General features: G+C 38.4%; 1 protein-coding gene across 3 annotated transcripts in view; it reads right to left on the bottom strand.

Moving 5' to 3' along the window:
- pak1 (p21 protein (Cdc42/Rac)-activated kinase 1) overlaps positions 1–13,590 on the bottom strand; it is a 53,424-nt gene that overhangs the window by 21,208 nt on the left and 18,626 nt on the right. For 2 of the 3 annotated variants that reach the window (XM_026339086.1, XM_026339101.1), the window contains one exon: positions 2,230–2,449. In XM_026339086.1, coding sequence (XP_026194871.1) covers positions 2,230–2,422 — 193 coding nt within the window. In that variant the 5' untranslated portion in view covers positions 2,423–2,449. Of the gene's footprint in view, positions 1–2,229; positions 2,450–3,843; positions 3,959–13,590 lie in introns of those variants that run through there. The other variant, XM_026339094.1, reaches the window with a different exon arrangement.

Here is a 13,590-nt window from a genome sequence, read left to right as displayed (position 1 = left end):
TCATCTGGTGAAACACTGCGTTTCCTCAAGACTGTCAAGACCGAAGATGAAAATGTTCCTGCTGGGAAAAGTTTCCAGAGATGTGTCGTAACAAACCTCTGTGCTGCGTTGTCGTCCAACAAACGTGAATCTGTTCCACTAACTGCACTTCTTGGCTCATATTTTATTGTCTCATCATCGTTACAAGCAGCAGCTCCAGGATTCAATATGTGCAGCAAATACTTACTGAATGGTCAGTGGTCTCAATTCCAGACTGAGATTTAAATCTTGCTGAGATTTAAATCTCAGCAAGAGACAAATAAGTGCATTTCACAAAATGTCAAACTAATGCTACTTCAGTTCAGTTCTTGTTTAACAGGCATGTTGAAGCTAGAATAGAATACTTTATTTTTGGTTACCAAAGTCAAACTGAACGTTTAAAGAATGAGACCTGTCTGTCAGAATATTCTTTCTTGGCACTTTTTGCTTGATACATGATCTAAAATCTTTTTAATGTGAAGTTCTACAGTAAAAAAAATTATTAATTATTAAAAGAATGTTCAAAGTCAAACACAACCAAATAAGTACTGATGCCACTAATACCAGTTAAAACTAAATAAACACTGATGTCTGGAGGTGATTAGATTTGTTCTGTTGTTGATCAGCAAAGTGGAAAAGTATGTACCAGAGTAAAACTAAAATACCATGATTCAGTTTATGCTGCACACATGTGGAAATAGGTTCTGATCATAAATGATGCAGATGGTCCAGAACGGTTATCCCTGTGTATCTTTAGTGAATGGTTTCGAGCTGTTAGAGAGACAGGGACCAGTCAGGAGCAGCCAGCTGTGAGATGGGGAGCTGCACACCTCCAGCACTTCAGCAACGTCACCAACTCATTTTACTGTGACCCGCTGTTGTCTGGAAAATGACTTGTGCGGCATGAAATCAGTTCCTCACAGTGAGATGGAAAGAAATCTTTCTTTATTTTACTTTGTCTGCTGCATTTACAGTACGACACAATAGCTGCTTGAGAAGTGTTTCCACAGCATTTCATTCTTGAAACATCCCCAGGTTTTTTTTTTATCAAATTACCATCAGCTGCTGAGAAAAACCCTCCAAGATATCATGTTTTATTATCATCAGGCAGCTCGACACATTTTAAACCTCCTCAGTGAGTCTAATTTCACTTTTCACAGCCTGCATCTGTGTATTTGAGCAGTTTACACCCATCTGGCCATTGTGTCAAAGCTGCTATCAGACGCTCTGCAGCAGAATTCAACTCTTGCACTTTCTCCGTTTAGGAAACTATCTCCATCTTTAGAAGAGTAGTGAGGAGCCCTGTCAAAATGTATATGGTAACTATCCTAACTGTGCAGGGGTGTAATCAGAACAGAGTCTTGTGCCAGTGTGGCAACTCACTCTCCCACATAATGTCCACTAACATTTATAATACAGTATCTCGATGTCTCATCTCCCACAAGACTTCATTTATTTAAGTGGCTGCATGCTGACAAGTTGCAGACTCAAATACAACTGTTATTCTGTTACTGGGAGCCTTAATAAAAAAACGTTTAGTGTGACAACTAAGAACTAAAGTTATGTCACTATAACCCTTGAGTAAACAGAACTGAAATTTCTTTATGTTCAGTGTTGGGGTGAACTTAAATAGATCTTAAATAGATGTTATAATTCATGATTTTTTTTTTTTCCCATATTAAAATTTTGTATCATCTACTGCAAAAAAGAGTAATGTGTTAATCTATTTTAAATATGTACATTTAGGTCGTAAAGGAAGAAAAAGTTTCTTTCATTACCATCTAAATAATACTCAATGAGCTGCTACTTTTCTATTGTGAGCACTAATTATTGTATGATTAACCACAGACCTTTATCTCCACATCAAATATAACACAAGGATTATTTCAGTCAAGGAGAAACATTAAATAAAACATGCTGCGTTTCCACTAGTAGTTACATAAACAATGGAATCATGTTTCCAGTGTTATTCTGCTGATGCAGACACACGAGTTTGACCTCGTTGCATCAGCACTGACAGCAGATACACTCACTTAAAATCTCCTCATAACCAGAAAATTATTTTATCGTCCACACAGTGACTCCTGCCAAAGACAGAACAGTGTTTTTGATAAAATGTGCTCAGTTACTTTCCACCACTTGCTTCCCAAATTAAATATTTTCCAGTAGAAAAGAGAATAAACAATCCCTCACAGTGGTCTCTGTACTCACTCTTATCGCCTCCTCCAGTCAGGATGAATCGGATCGAGCGGTCTTTCTTCTTCTTGTCCTCTGGGTTTGGCGGCAGGGGTTTGGACCCGTGGTTGAGGGGAGCTGGATCCTTGTTGCAGGAGCCAATCATGGTGCTGGTGTTTCTCATGGGAGGAGCAGGGGGCTTGTCCTCGACCTCCCCATTATCAGACATCTTCAGCTTGGCTGCAGCCGGCCGCTCCTGTACAAGTGAAACACCCATCACAAAGGAGACATGTTAAATGACACAAAAATGAACCAATCACAAGTGAGTATTCAGACATAGGATAATAATGATTATGATTAATTATTTCATTTCATATTAACAATTTAAGATTATGCTATAAACTTTAGATTTTTAACACAGGACCTCCAGTATAAAGCTGTTATTTCAATGTCTAGAATATCAATTGAACTTATTCCATCCATGCACAATGTGTTAAATTATTAAATACATATTATTAAACATTTTTATTATTCATTTATTATAAATATTAATACAACATTTATTAATAACACCAACAGAAAATTTAAATGTTGCTGTTTTATTGTTTGTTTGTTTTTTCAGAACAAAAGCAAAATTCGATTTCATGTTTTATCAGATACTTAATGTACAGACAGAAAAGAGGAGTTTCCATTTGTTCACTGAGTGGTCTGTTTGATCTACAAACACTACACTAAACCACGGTGTGTGTGTGTGTGTGTGTGTGTGTGTGTGTGTGTGTGGTGACTCAGATATAAATGCTGTGAGAAGGAAAGGAGCGACTTTCTTCCTTGTCAAACTATGATCCACACACACAGCTGAGTCACAGGGGGACATTTTCTTTGGCTTGTTGTTGCACACACACACACACACACACACACACACACACACACACACACACACACTTTCTAAATGGCTCAGTTTACCCACAGATTAATTCTAGAGCAGTTTTACCTGTGATGGAAAAGTGATCTGAACTTTTCACAACGCACTGATTATTACACACAGTTTTACAGCAAAAAGTTTAAGTATAGAATCTCTAGACGACGACTGCTCTCTGTGGAGTTACCAAATTAAAACTACTACTTTCTGTGTCACACAGAGTCTACAACAAGCTACACAGGCTTTTTCCTAACGCATCTCCCCTCTGTAATCACGCCAGTCTACAGTCAGTAATTTAACTCGCCCTCTCTGGTCTTGCTGTTGAACTCATATTGGAGACGTTTTCTTCAAGGCTTTCGAGAAGAACTGGGAACCCGATCCTCTTACAGCCATCCATGGAATAACAATCTCCTTATGTTTGGCCAAAAAGTGTGAAAAATCTGCTGCGTTGTTTTAAAATAGTGACTGCTGTGGGTAAAACCAAACACATAAAGCTAGAGAGAGTAAAATATGAAGGTGGTAATGATGAAGGACAGATGCAGATAATATGAACTCAATACTCCGGTAAAAGCCCAAGTACTTAATCACACTGAATCACAGTGCACACATGCTTTATTTTAAAGACAATTGCAAAATAAAATGACCTGTTCAGTGGAATACAAAAGTAATGTAAGAGGTAAAGTAACTCAAAAAAGCTAATGTCTCCAAACACAGCAGCTTGTGGATCTTACCTTAGCAGACACAGACGAACATGTTTAAAGCTTCAAGTGGATCCACAACAGAGAAACAAACAACAAAAAGAACCAACGAAAGAGAGAGAGAAATGCTGGAACTACTGAGAGCTGAAGCAAAGAAGAGCGTCTGAAAGCACGAGGCTCCGTCCGTCGGCCTTTTGACCAGACCTACCTCCCACAGACGGTGACATCACAGTGTGACAGGTGAGTCACACGAAGAAGCGTAAAATACAGACACACACTATGTCACACAAGCGTAAAAAGGTGCCGTGTGTTTAAGGTCCACACACACACACACACACACACACACACACACACACACACACACTGTTTACAAGGAAGTCCCTTTGTCCCTTTTTTGATCTAAAACACAAACACATCCACAAACTGTGAGGAGGAGACAGCAGAGGTCTCACATTTCAGACACTGCTGTCAGTTTCAGCAGAGTCCTGTTATCAAACAAACCCACACACCGTCTGCTACATCACACACACAGTCACACACTCATTGATCTTTTAAAAATGATCACCAGAGGATGAGTCAAGTGAGTTTCATACATATAAAAGGGTAAAGCATCAGCTTGTGTAATTAATGACAAGAAAACACACGCAAGCAATGTTTTTATTTGATTATTTGCATTTGTTTAAATGTACACCCCTCAATATCTCTCCTCCAGTACCAGGCTGTTCTGTAAGTCTGATTTCATGCGAGGCCCTTTGGGGAATAATAATAATAATAATAATAATAATAATAATAAACAATGATCAAACTCACAAAATTTCAATTTTAAAACAGAAAAGGTGCAAGTTTGGAGCAAACTTTAATGTTTGCAAAGCCGCAAACATCAAAAGCAACCTGACAACCAAAACAGCAACCGAGAGAGCAACACAATCCGTCTTTGTTGACTGTGTGCAGAGAACACACACCTTTATATTCAGTGAGTTTATTTATGACTGAGTGACACTGTGTGTGTCTGACTGATGAGAAAACAGCAGAATCAGAGCCCTTATCTGATGCCTAGAATAACATACACAGGATGATTACAGTGTGTCTCGACAAGTCAAATTGTCTGAGCTGTCATGGCCGACACATCCATTCCTCCAGCCGACGGTTTTCTCACACTCCTCTTCTCATCCATCCCTCTCTCCTTCCATCTTTCTAAAGTCAATATATATCAGTTTGCTCTCAACCACGTTTTATTCTCATCCTCTCCTTCACCCCTCTCCTCCATCACTCCTCCACATCATTGTTAATCGCATCTGCAGATCTGATCCAATTTCTTATTTAACTCTAGTAGCTCAACCTGAACCTGTGTTTAAAACTGCATTTATTGATCATTGGCCATTTTAGGGGAAACATAACGAGCTGTAAACACAACATCTGACATATTATCAAAAAAGGTTTGTAACAGTTTCCATGTCCAGCAGACACCAACATCAGCATTCAGTGGAGCTGGGAGACACACAAACTAATAACAGGTTCAGTTTTATTTTGAACCATTATCAAGGTAGTCATTCACATTAATTAGTGAGAGAGTTGTAATCACTTTAATATTTTAACAGGCAAAAGTGATAATCGGCTACAAAGAGCAACTGCTACATGAATATTTTACAGAAGGATTTGCCAATAACATAAAGAGAGCAGAGAGATTATTTAGCATCAGAGTTGTAGTCAGCTGCACAAGTTATGTACTCTATAATCCAAATGCTGCACTGTAGCAGACTGAAACAGACAAAATGGACGTGATAATCTGTGTTTTTCACTTTGATCACACAGTCATTTGATCCTTTGCTGCTATAAAAATATTGATTAGTGCAACTTCAAAGTGCAGTATCACTGACTTCATATTTATTTCTCTCATATCTTTATCACTTCTGCTCAGCAGCAGTCTTCAAAACACCTTTGGAAGAATCACATCACGTGAAATGTACCAGGTTTTACAAATGTGTCTCTGTACAGAAGCGTCACTGAGGATTCAGCGAGGAGTGTGTGTGAAAGTCAATCAATAGTCTCTACAAAACAGCACAAGAGCAAACACACACCTCTCATCTGATTACAGATGTAAGAAAAACGCCATGACGAGTGATAAAACTCATCTACCTGCACCCTCACCTCTGTGTCTCTCTGTTTTCATACAGACAGATATACGGTCAAGTCCATGTCAAGTGAGACCAACTCACACAGCACCATAGACAGCCCATAATGAAGTGTCAGCACTTCCTGGAAATGCCATGTCAGCCTCCACAGCCACGTTTACTGGAAGAACACACACACACACACAGCCCAGACAAAAGACTAGAGGACAGCCTTAACACACACATTTAATTAAACATTTGTAAAATTGTTGCATGTGTTTGGAAAATGTATATTTGGTTCTTTCAAAGGTTGTTTTTAATGATAATGCTGGTATTTGTAGGTAAATGTTCTGATTTCTAAAGATAAAACATAACATGCAGGTCCCCCTAAAGTTTTAAAATGCACGATTTCTCCAAACAGCAGCTAACTTTAGCTTTTAAGTATTTGACAAAGAGGAGAAAATAATGCAAGGTCCATGGTAACACCAAGTAAAGGGTTTTTTTATTCTACATGAAATTCATCAGTGAATGCTCCACTGCAGATTTATTACAGCGTCTGTTTCTTAAAAAGATGGTTTCTAACAAGTGGCTAAATGTGACTACAGGGGTGGCTGGGAACATTAAACATCATCACATCTGTTATCTTCCATATCTGTTCTTCTGTTTCTTCTGTGTCTTGTAAAGGAGGTGAGACTAACTACTACTACGACAACAAACTAGTAGAACACATTTAGTGTTGTGTCAGGCTTTTCATGTGATTTTATTAAAAGTAGGAAAACTGTAAAACTCTATTGAGTAAAAGCAAAAACAAGTTAAGTTAAATAAAAGAAATGAAATGTCTTGTATCCAGAAGAACAGTAAGGATGTACAGTGTAAAGCGGGGACTCTCCCGAGGTTGGAACTTCAAAGAGCCAAATTATAATGGGTGTGGTTGACGTGTGTGTGTACTTGAAATAGATTCTGTGCTTGAACTGGGATTTTCCTCCTGTATCCATATATACATAAATATGTACTGATGCTCTTAGGTCTGGTTGATGAAAAATGTTAAAATATACATTTGAAGTCGGTGCCTTGGGGTTTGTCTCGTTACCGTGACGATGTGATGTTGGAGTCAGACAGACGAGACATCACTCCTCATCTTGTCTCTCTCTCTCTGGTCTTTCTTTGTGTTGATCACTCAAACCAGTTCTGCTGTTTATTTTCTTATGTCACAAGTCTCTCTTAGCAGTTTCAGTTTTCAGAAGAAATCAGATGCAGTTGACTCCTCGTTTGCTTATTTGTCCCTCTTTTGTTCTTTTGATGTGTTTTTTGCCAGCAGGCCCCTGGTAACGTCTCCATCTCTCTTCTCATATGTCTGTGTCCCTATGTCTCTGTTTATGTCTGTTATTTATCTTCTGCTTAAAGCTAATACTGAGCATCTCACAGTGGGAGCTCCAGAAGCAGGCAGGGGCTCTTTGGCCTTGCCGTGCCCAGAAACACTGAGCCAGGCTATGACTGGGGTGGATCCCCTCCTGCTGGGGTAACAAAGGTGGACGCAGAGAGGGAACCAGCCTGGCAAGTATATGCATGTGTGTGTGTGTGTGTGTCTGTGTGTGTGTGTGTGTGTCTGTGTGCGCGTTGTTTAGCTGCAAACAAATTTAATAAAAATAGTTTGTTACAAAGCATTTCTAGTCTAATTCACATTAAATGAGTCAGCAGAGTCTATTATTTTTCCTGATGATGCCTCTATTAACTAGCTTCTTCATCGTGAAATTAAGCAGATAAGAAATAAATAGAAAACATCACCAATCATAAAAAATGTAGCCAAATGCAGTGTTATTGTCTTAATGTAGATTGGATCATATAAAGAGCCTGCTCACAAAAGAGCATCCAAGTCAAGAATCAAGAAAAACTAAAGACTGTGTTGTGTTTAAAGGCAGTAACATGCACTAAAAGACAGGTTCACAAATTTAAAAAAAAATTTATTGCTGAAATGGGTGTTGTTCTGTGCAAAATTATATTTAAATGTGTATCTAAAGCTCCGAGGCTCAAAGACTGACTTATTCATATCAAGAGGATGTTGAAGTCTTTTTAATGTAAATGTCCTCTTTGTGATTCCACGTTGAGTTCCAATAAAAGGACAGTAATGAAAACTGAGAATATTGTAGTAAAAATGAACAGCTCTGCATCATATCCAAGTAATGTGCCAAATACAGAAGTTGTTAACCTTATATTGTTTTCAGATAAACTTTTTAATTCTTTCTCCATCACCTGAATGTAGTAGGAGCATCTTATGGAGGGATCTCTTAAAGGAGTGCATGAATAAGACGAATAATTAGACTTGTGTGTGTGTGTGTGTGTGTGTGTGTGTGTGTGTGTGTGTGTGTGTGTGTGTGTGTGTGTGTGTGTGTGTGTCAGAGAGACAGATGGTTATTTTGAAGAGGAGGAAGCCACGGCCAAATATAAAATAAAGGATAGATGAGGAGAAAGAAGAGGAATAGGACATGGTGGTTTCCTTCTGCATGAAAGAAGGAAGATGAGTAGCCTGACTGGGACGGAGGCACAGAAAAAAGATAGGAGGAAAAGAGAGACGGAAAGAGACAAGAGAGGACAGAGAAAATAAAGTAAAGAGTAAAACTGAGAAAGAGAGTGGACAGAGAGTGCGTGACCAGATAACAGACTGCATCTTAGCAGGAGACATGTACACACACACAGTCTGTACTTTCTCTTGGTGAGGACATAATACTGCACTGTAGTGAAGTTAATTTTAACGTCAACCCTAACATCAACTCTTAACCATCAGGTCCTTGAAGGGTTGAGGATCAGACAATGGTTCCATGGTGAAAAAATAAATAAATGAAAGTGCTCACTGATATGTTGCCTGAGGGAGAGTTAGCTGCTCAGGTGAGATGAAGAAAGAACATAATCTGTTGTCAGATGTTAAAAATCCCTCTCATTTTAAGGTAAGATGAGAAAAACTTTTATTAATCCCACACTGGGAAATTCCTGTGTTTACAGCAGCAGAGGACACAGAAACAAGCACAAAAAGATCTTTACCCTTTCTGTACAGGGCATCTTTGTTATTAGTTCAGTCCAGTTTACTGTTGAGGTGAACACCCAGGTATTTAAAGGTGTCCACAATGTCAACGACGGAGCCCTGAATGCTCATCTGCATGGGTGGGGGAGGTTTCCGCCGAGAGTCAATCACCAACTCCTTTGTTTTGCTGGTGTTCAGAAGTAGATGGTTCATAAAGTCAGTAATAACCCCCCTGTATTCCTTCTCTTTCCCACCAGATACACAGCCAACAATGGCGTTATTGTCTGAGAATTTCTGCAGGTGACAGTGGAGGGAGTTGCTCCGGTTAAACATGTACAGGACTACCTCAGTGAGCTGGTCTGCACACTCACTGAGAAGCTTGGAGCAAATATTGTCTGGGCCTGTGGCCTTCCTGGCCTTAGACATCCTTAACTCTCTCCTTGCCTAGTTCAAAGTGAGACAGAAGGGGTGGGTGATTGAGAGCCCTCAGTGACAGTGGGAGGAGTGGTCTGTGTGAAGCTGAGGTGTGAAGTATGGCAGCTGGGAGGACGACTGAATCTTTAAAAAACAGATATAGTTCATTTGCCCATGCCTGGTCTCCAGTGACCTTTTCCATGGCCCGAGATGCGTTTCATTTCCATATATCACGGACGTTGTTCTGCTCCATGCGCTGCTCCAGCTTCTTCCTGTAGCTGACCCTGCACCTCCTGATCTTGTACTTCAGTTCCCGCTGCACTCTCCTCAGTTCCTCTTTGTCCCCTGAGAAGAATTACCCATAACCCTTTGTGTTTTGGGGTCACTCCATGTTGTTGACTCAGATTATTTCCTCACTCTTTACAAACAGTCCTCTAGTTCAAAAGCTTTTCCATTTTCAGACGCCTGTGTTGTTATTTAGTACTCAAGTTGTGTATTTTTCACCGCAGTTTGTTTGTGTTTGTCAGTGTAAGGTTCACTTCAGAGCTGAAAGGATCAATAAATCAATTTTCCAGCAAACACATACTCAATTTACTTCCTTTCAGTTGTGAGTAATGACTTTGTCTGTTTTAGAATTGTAAATTAAATATCTTTGGGCAGTTGGTTGGACAAAATAAGACATTCAATGAAATCATGTTCTGAAAATGCATAAGCAGTTATGAACTGCAGATTAATCTATAGTAATTAATTTAATTTGTATTTCCTGTAGAATTAAGATTGGATAGGTAATTTAAGATCGCCAATCAGAAAGCCTGGACGTTGTACCAGAACAAAAGTGCACTAAGATTTCTAAAAGAGAAAAATAAAAAAAAAAATCTATAAATTTAACTTTAACCATCGTCTTTAAACACCTCACAACATGAATGACCTACTGTCTATCCCTAAATTAATCTTTCATTTTAATTTATTATTATTGTTTATTTTACAAACACAAATTCAAAAAAGAAAATAAATCTAATCTTTATCATTAAAGACTCTAAAATTAATATTTTTTCTTCAGACAGGCGTTTGAACTTGTTCTTAAAATGTTCTGTGGTATTGCAATATTTTATTTATTTTTAGATTTTTATCCACAAGACTTAATTTTTTATCTTCATTCTTTATCTGTATCCTTCTGAAATTAAAATCAAACAATATAATAATATTAATTAATATATATCAATATTAATTTTTACCCATGCAAAGTAATAACACGCACAGGATGTGATAAACTAGAACTATCTGTCTGTCTATGTGCAGCACATTGATTATGCAGGTTATTGTAAGCAAAGCGTCCCATTCCAAAACCCCTCCCTTGTCATACAACCATCTGCCCAGCCCCGCCTCAGCATATTGCTATCAGGGGCCAACTGAGGATAGAGTGTGTGTGTGTGTGTGTGTGTGTGTGTGTGTGTGTGTGTGTTTGTTCCTGGAGATCTGTGCTGGTTAAAGAAAACATACATAATCAATTTGGTCCTCTGCCTACTGAGATCATTTGCTCTGCACAGTCCTCCATCATTTACATTTCAGTAAACACCCCCCTTTTGGCTCCTCCTGACTACGCTGATGTGTCCGTGAGCATGATAACGAACCCCAAATTGCTCCCAATGGTTTTGCATTTTAGGTCACTGCCATTAGTGCCGTTCGTCATGTGCATCAGCCATTTGCTTACAGTTACCCCCTAAACATCAATGATTTGACTAATGACAAGAGATATCACTTTTCAACATTGTTCATGGAGTAATTGAAAGATACCAGGAAAGTTCAACAAAAAAAAGCCTTTTCTTAAAAGTTCCAAACTACAAGGCACTAAAGTCACCAAGACTGATCATGTGGGGAACACGAATGTCTAAACCATCCCTCTAGTAGTACTTGATGTATTTCAGTCTGGAGAAAACGTTTCTGCTTATGGTTATTGGAGGGAGTTACAACCATCCTAAGTTAAGTAACCAGATGACAAGGGGCTTTCTCGAGTATGATGTTTTTTAACCAGGGGTTTGGAGAATAGTAAAGTGTATTCAAAGTCCAACTACAACTGAAACTAACACAAAGTTCCCAGTAGATGTCTTATAAGTAAATTAAATCAGTGATCCAAGATTTGGAGGTTAAATTACAGTAAAGACCATATGAAAGTCGATAAGCTGGGTCACGGTTATGATCGCAACTATACTTCCTGTCAAACTGAACAAACATAATCACCTCAGTCAACTTGGTCCAGTTTATGTCCATTTGGGGAATAAACTCTAACCTAACTCTTGACATTTACGACCTGAAAAAGGTCGTAAAACTGAAAAACACGTGTAAAAACACAAACACAAAGAGCAAAAGTCATGTAGTAACTAAATATAGCAGTTTATTCCTAATAAGTTGCTAATAAGTCCTAATAAGTAAGCTTTATTGTTCACTGTTGCACTGAGGAAATAGTTGTCATCTGTCAGACCTGTTTGTTTTCAATAAATGTACTACACCAGAAATCATCTGAATAGGCAAAAAACTCTTTCCTGTTTGTTACACAATGAAATATCACAGATCTGCTGCCATTTTTCTTCTATATGGAAAAAAATAGATTAATTACAATGCTCTACTAAGCTAATTCTTATCCAGTCCTCAGGGCTGGTGCGGTACAGGAAACAATCTACCCTATCATAAAACTGAAATATGATTTAGACCAACAGAGCATGTGAGTGGGGAGATTAAAGAGAAAACTGGGCTTTGGTCACAAAGGCAGCACTGACATACAATAAATTCAAATGTTAATGTTAATAGGTAAAGTTTTAATATAGAGTTGCAACAATTAATAAGTCTATCAAAACAAAATAAACTCTTAACTTATTAGCTTTTAAACCTTTAATAAAACTTTAAAAACTGATGTCCTTTCGTAAGTGCTAATTTCATAATGATCTTTATTAATGCTGCATTTACTTTGTTATATCTGAAAGATCAGCCTCCAGGCTTCATCACAAAGGAACTGTGAAGTAACACAGCTGGAATGAGCTCATACATGGTCAGGTATTGAACTGATAAGGACGGCTGAGTCTCTGCTCTGCATTTTCAGACAGACCTGTTAGACAGGCAGCCAGAGCTGATTTCCTGCTCGATACTCGTGTTTGCACCTGTCACACTTGCTTTAAAATCGTTGACTTGAAGCAGGCAGGGCTAATTTACAGAGTGTAGCAAAGGAGCATTGGACTCCACTCCAAGTTAGTGGAGTAATAATATCTAAATTATAAATAAATACATTTAAAATCTTTTAAATACCTTTGGCCAGATGAAAATCTTTCTGCTGTACTCTTTGCTGCAGCCCATAGCCCAGACTTTTGCTTATATACCAATGATAAAACACTGTTAAACTGTGTTTGTGTATGTTTGGGCACTCTGATAAAGAAATCTCTGAAGGTTAAAGGATCAAAGCTCTCTTGATGGGGCGTGGTATCTCTGAAATGTCTATTCAGAGAGGGTTCCTGTCTTACAAGGAACGACACACACATACACAACAAAATCCAATGAAGAGAGTGCGCACACACACCTCTAGATAATCGTTCATGACATGGACTACAAGATCACATTAAGACCCCCAACAGTGAGACCTGATGTTTCAGTTCTGTACTACCTTTAGACCAAAGAATCACACCTGTACAATCTAATTCAATACTGCAGCTCTGCCACAAATTCTGCTTTTAGGTTAAACTTTCTCAGTGTTCTCTGAAAATGTCAGAAAGGTGTAATTCTATAATATTTATTTAATCCTGAGGTCATAGTGGGATGTGTAGGCAAACTGGGGTGCTTTCTATGATCTAATATTTTGGCCACCTCATAATGTAAATATTGTCCAATAATCCTTGGAATTTGCACCTTTCCACCTACTGGGCTCATATGTGAAAAATATACAGTACCTACTATACTGATGCCTGTAAATATTTTGCCAAAGCCAACTAATACATCTTTTAAACCTCAAGGATGTGCATTTACTGATAAAATAAAACGTACAAGCAATTGCCAGAGATTTCAGAGAACTCCAGTCAGTCATATATGCATAATAGACAAAATCTTTGTCTAGTAACATGTCGGCTCAGAAGCATCATTAGTGGCTCACTATGTTATTCTAACCAATAGTAAAGAGACACAATGGTTAAACTAGTCATTGCTGTTCTTTTGGAAGATTGTCTTATGTATAGATATTTTAGACGACTCACTGCCTAA

Source organism: Anabas testudineus, chromosome 13 (assembly GCF_900324465.2).
Source record: "Anabas testudineus chromosome 13, fAnaTes1.2, whole genome shotgun sequence".
NCBI classification, from domain to species: Eukaryota; Metazoa; Chordata; class Actinopteri; order Anabantiformes; family Anabantidae; genus Anabas; species Anabas testudineus.
This window is presented reverse-complemented; position numbering and strand designations above follow the sequence as displayed.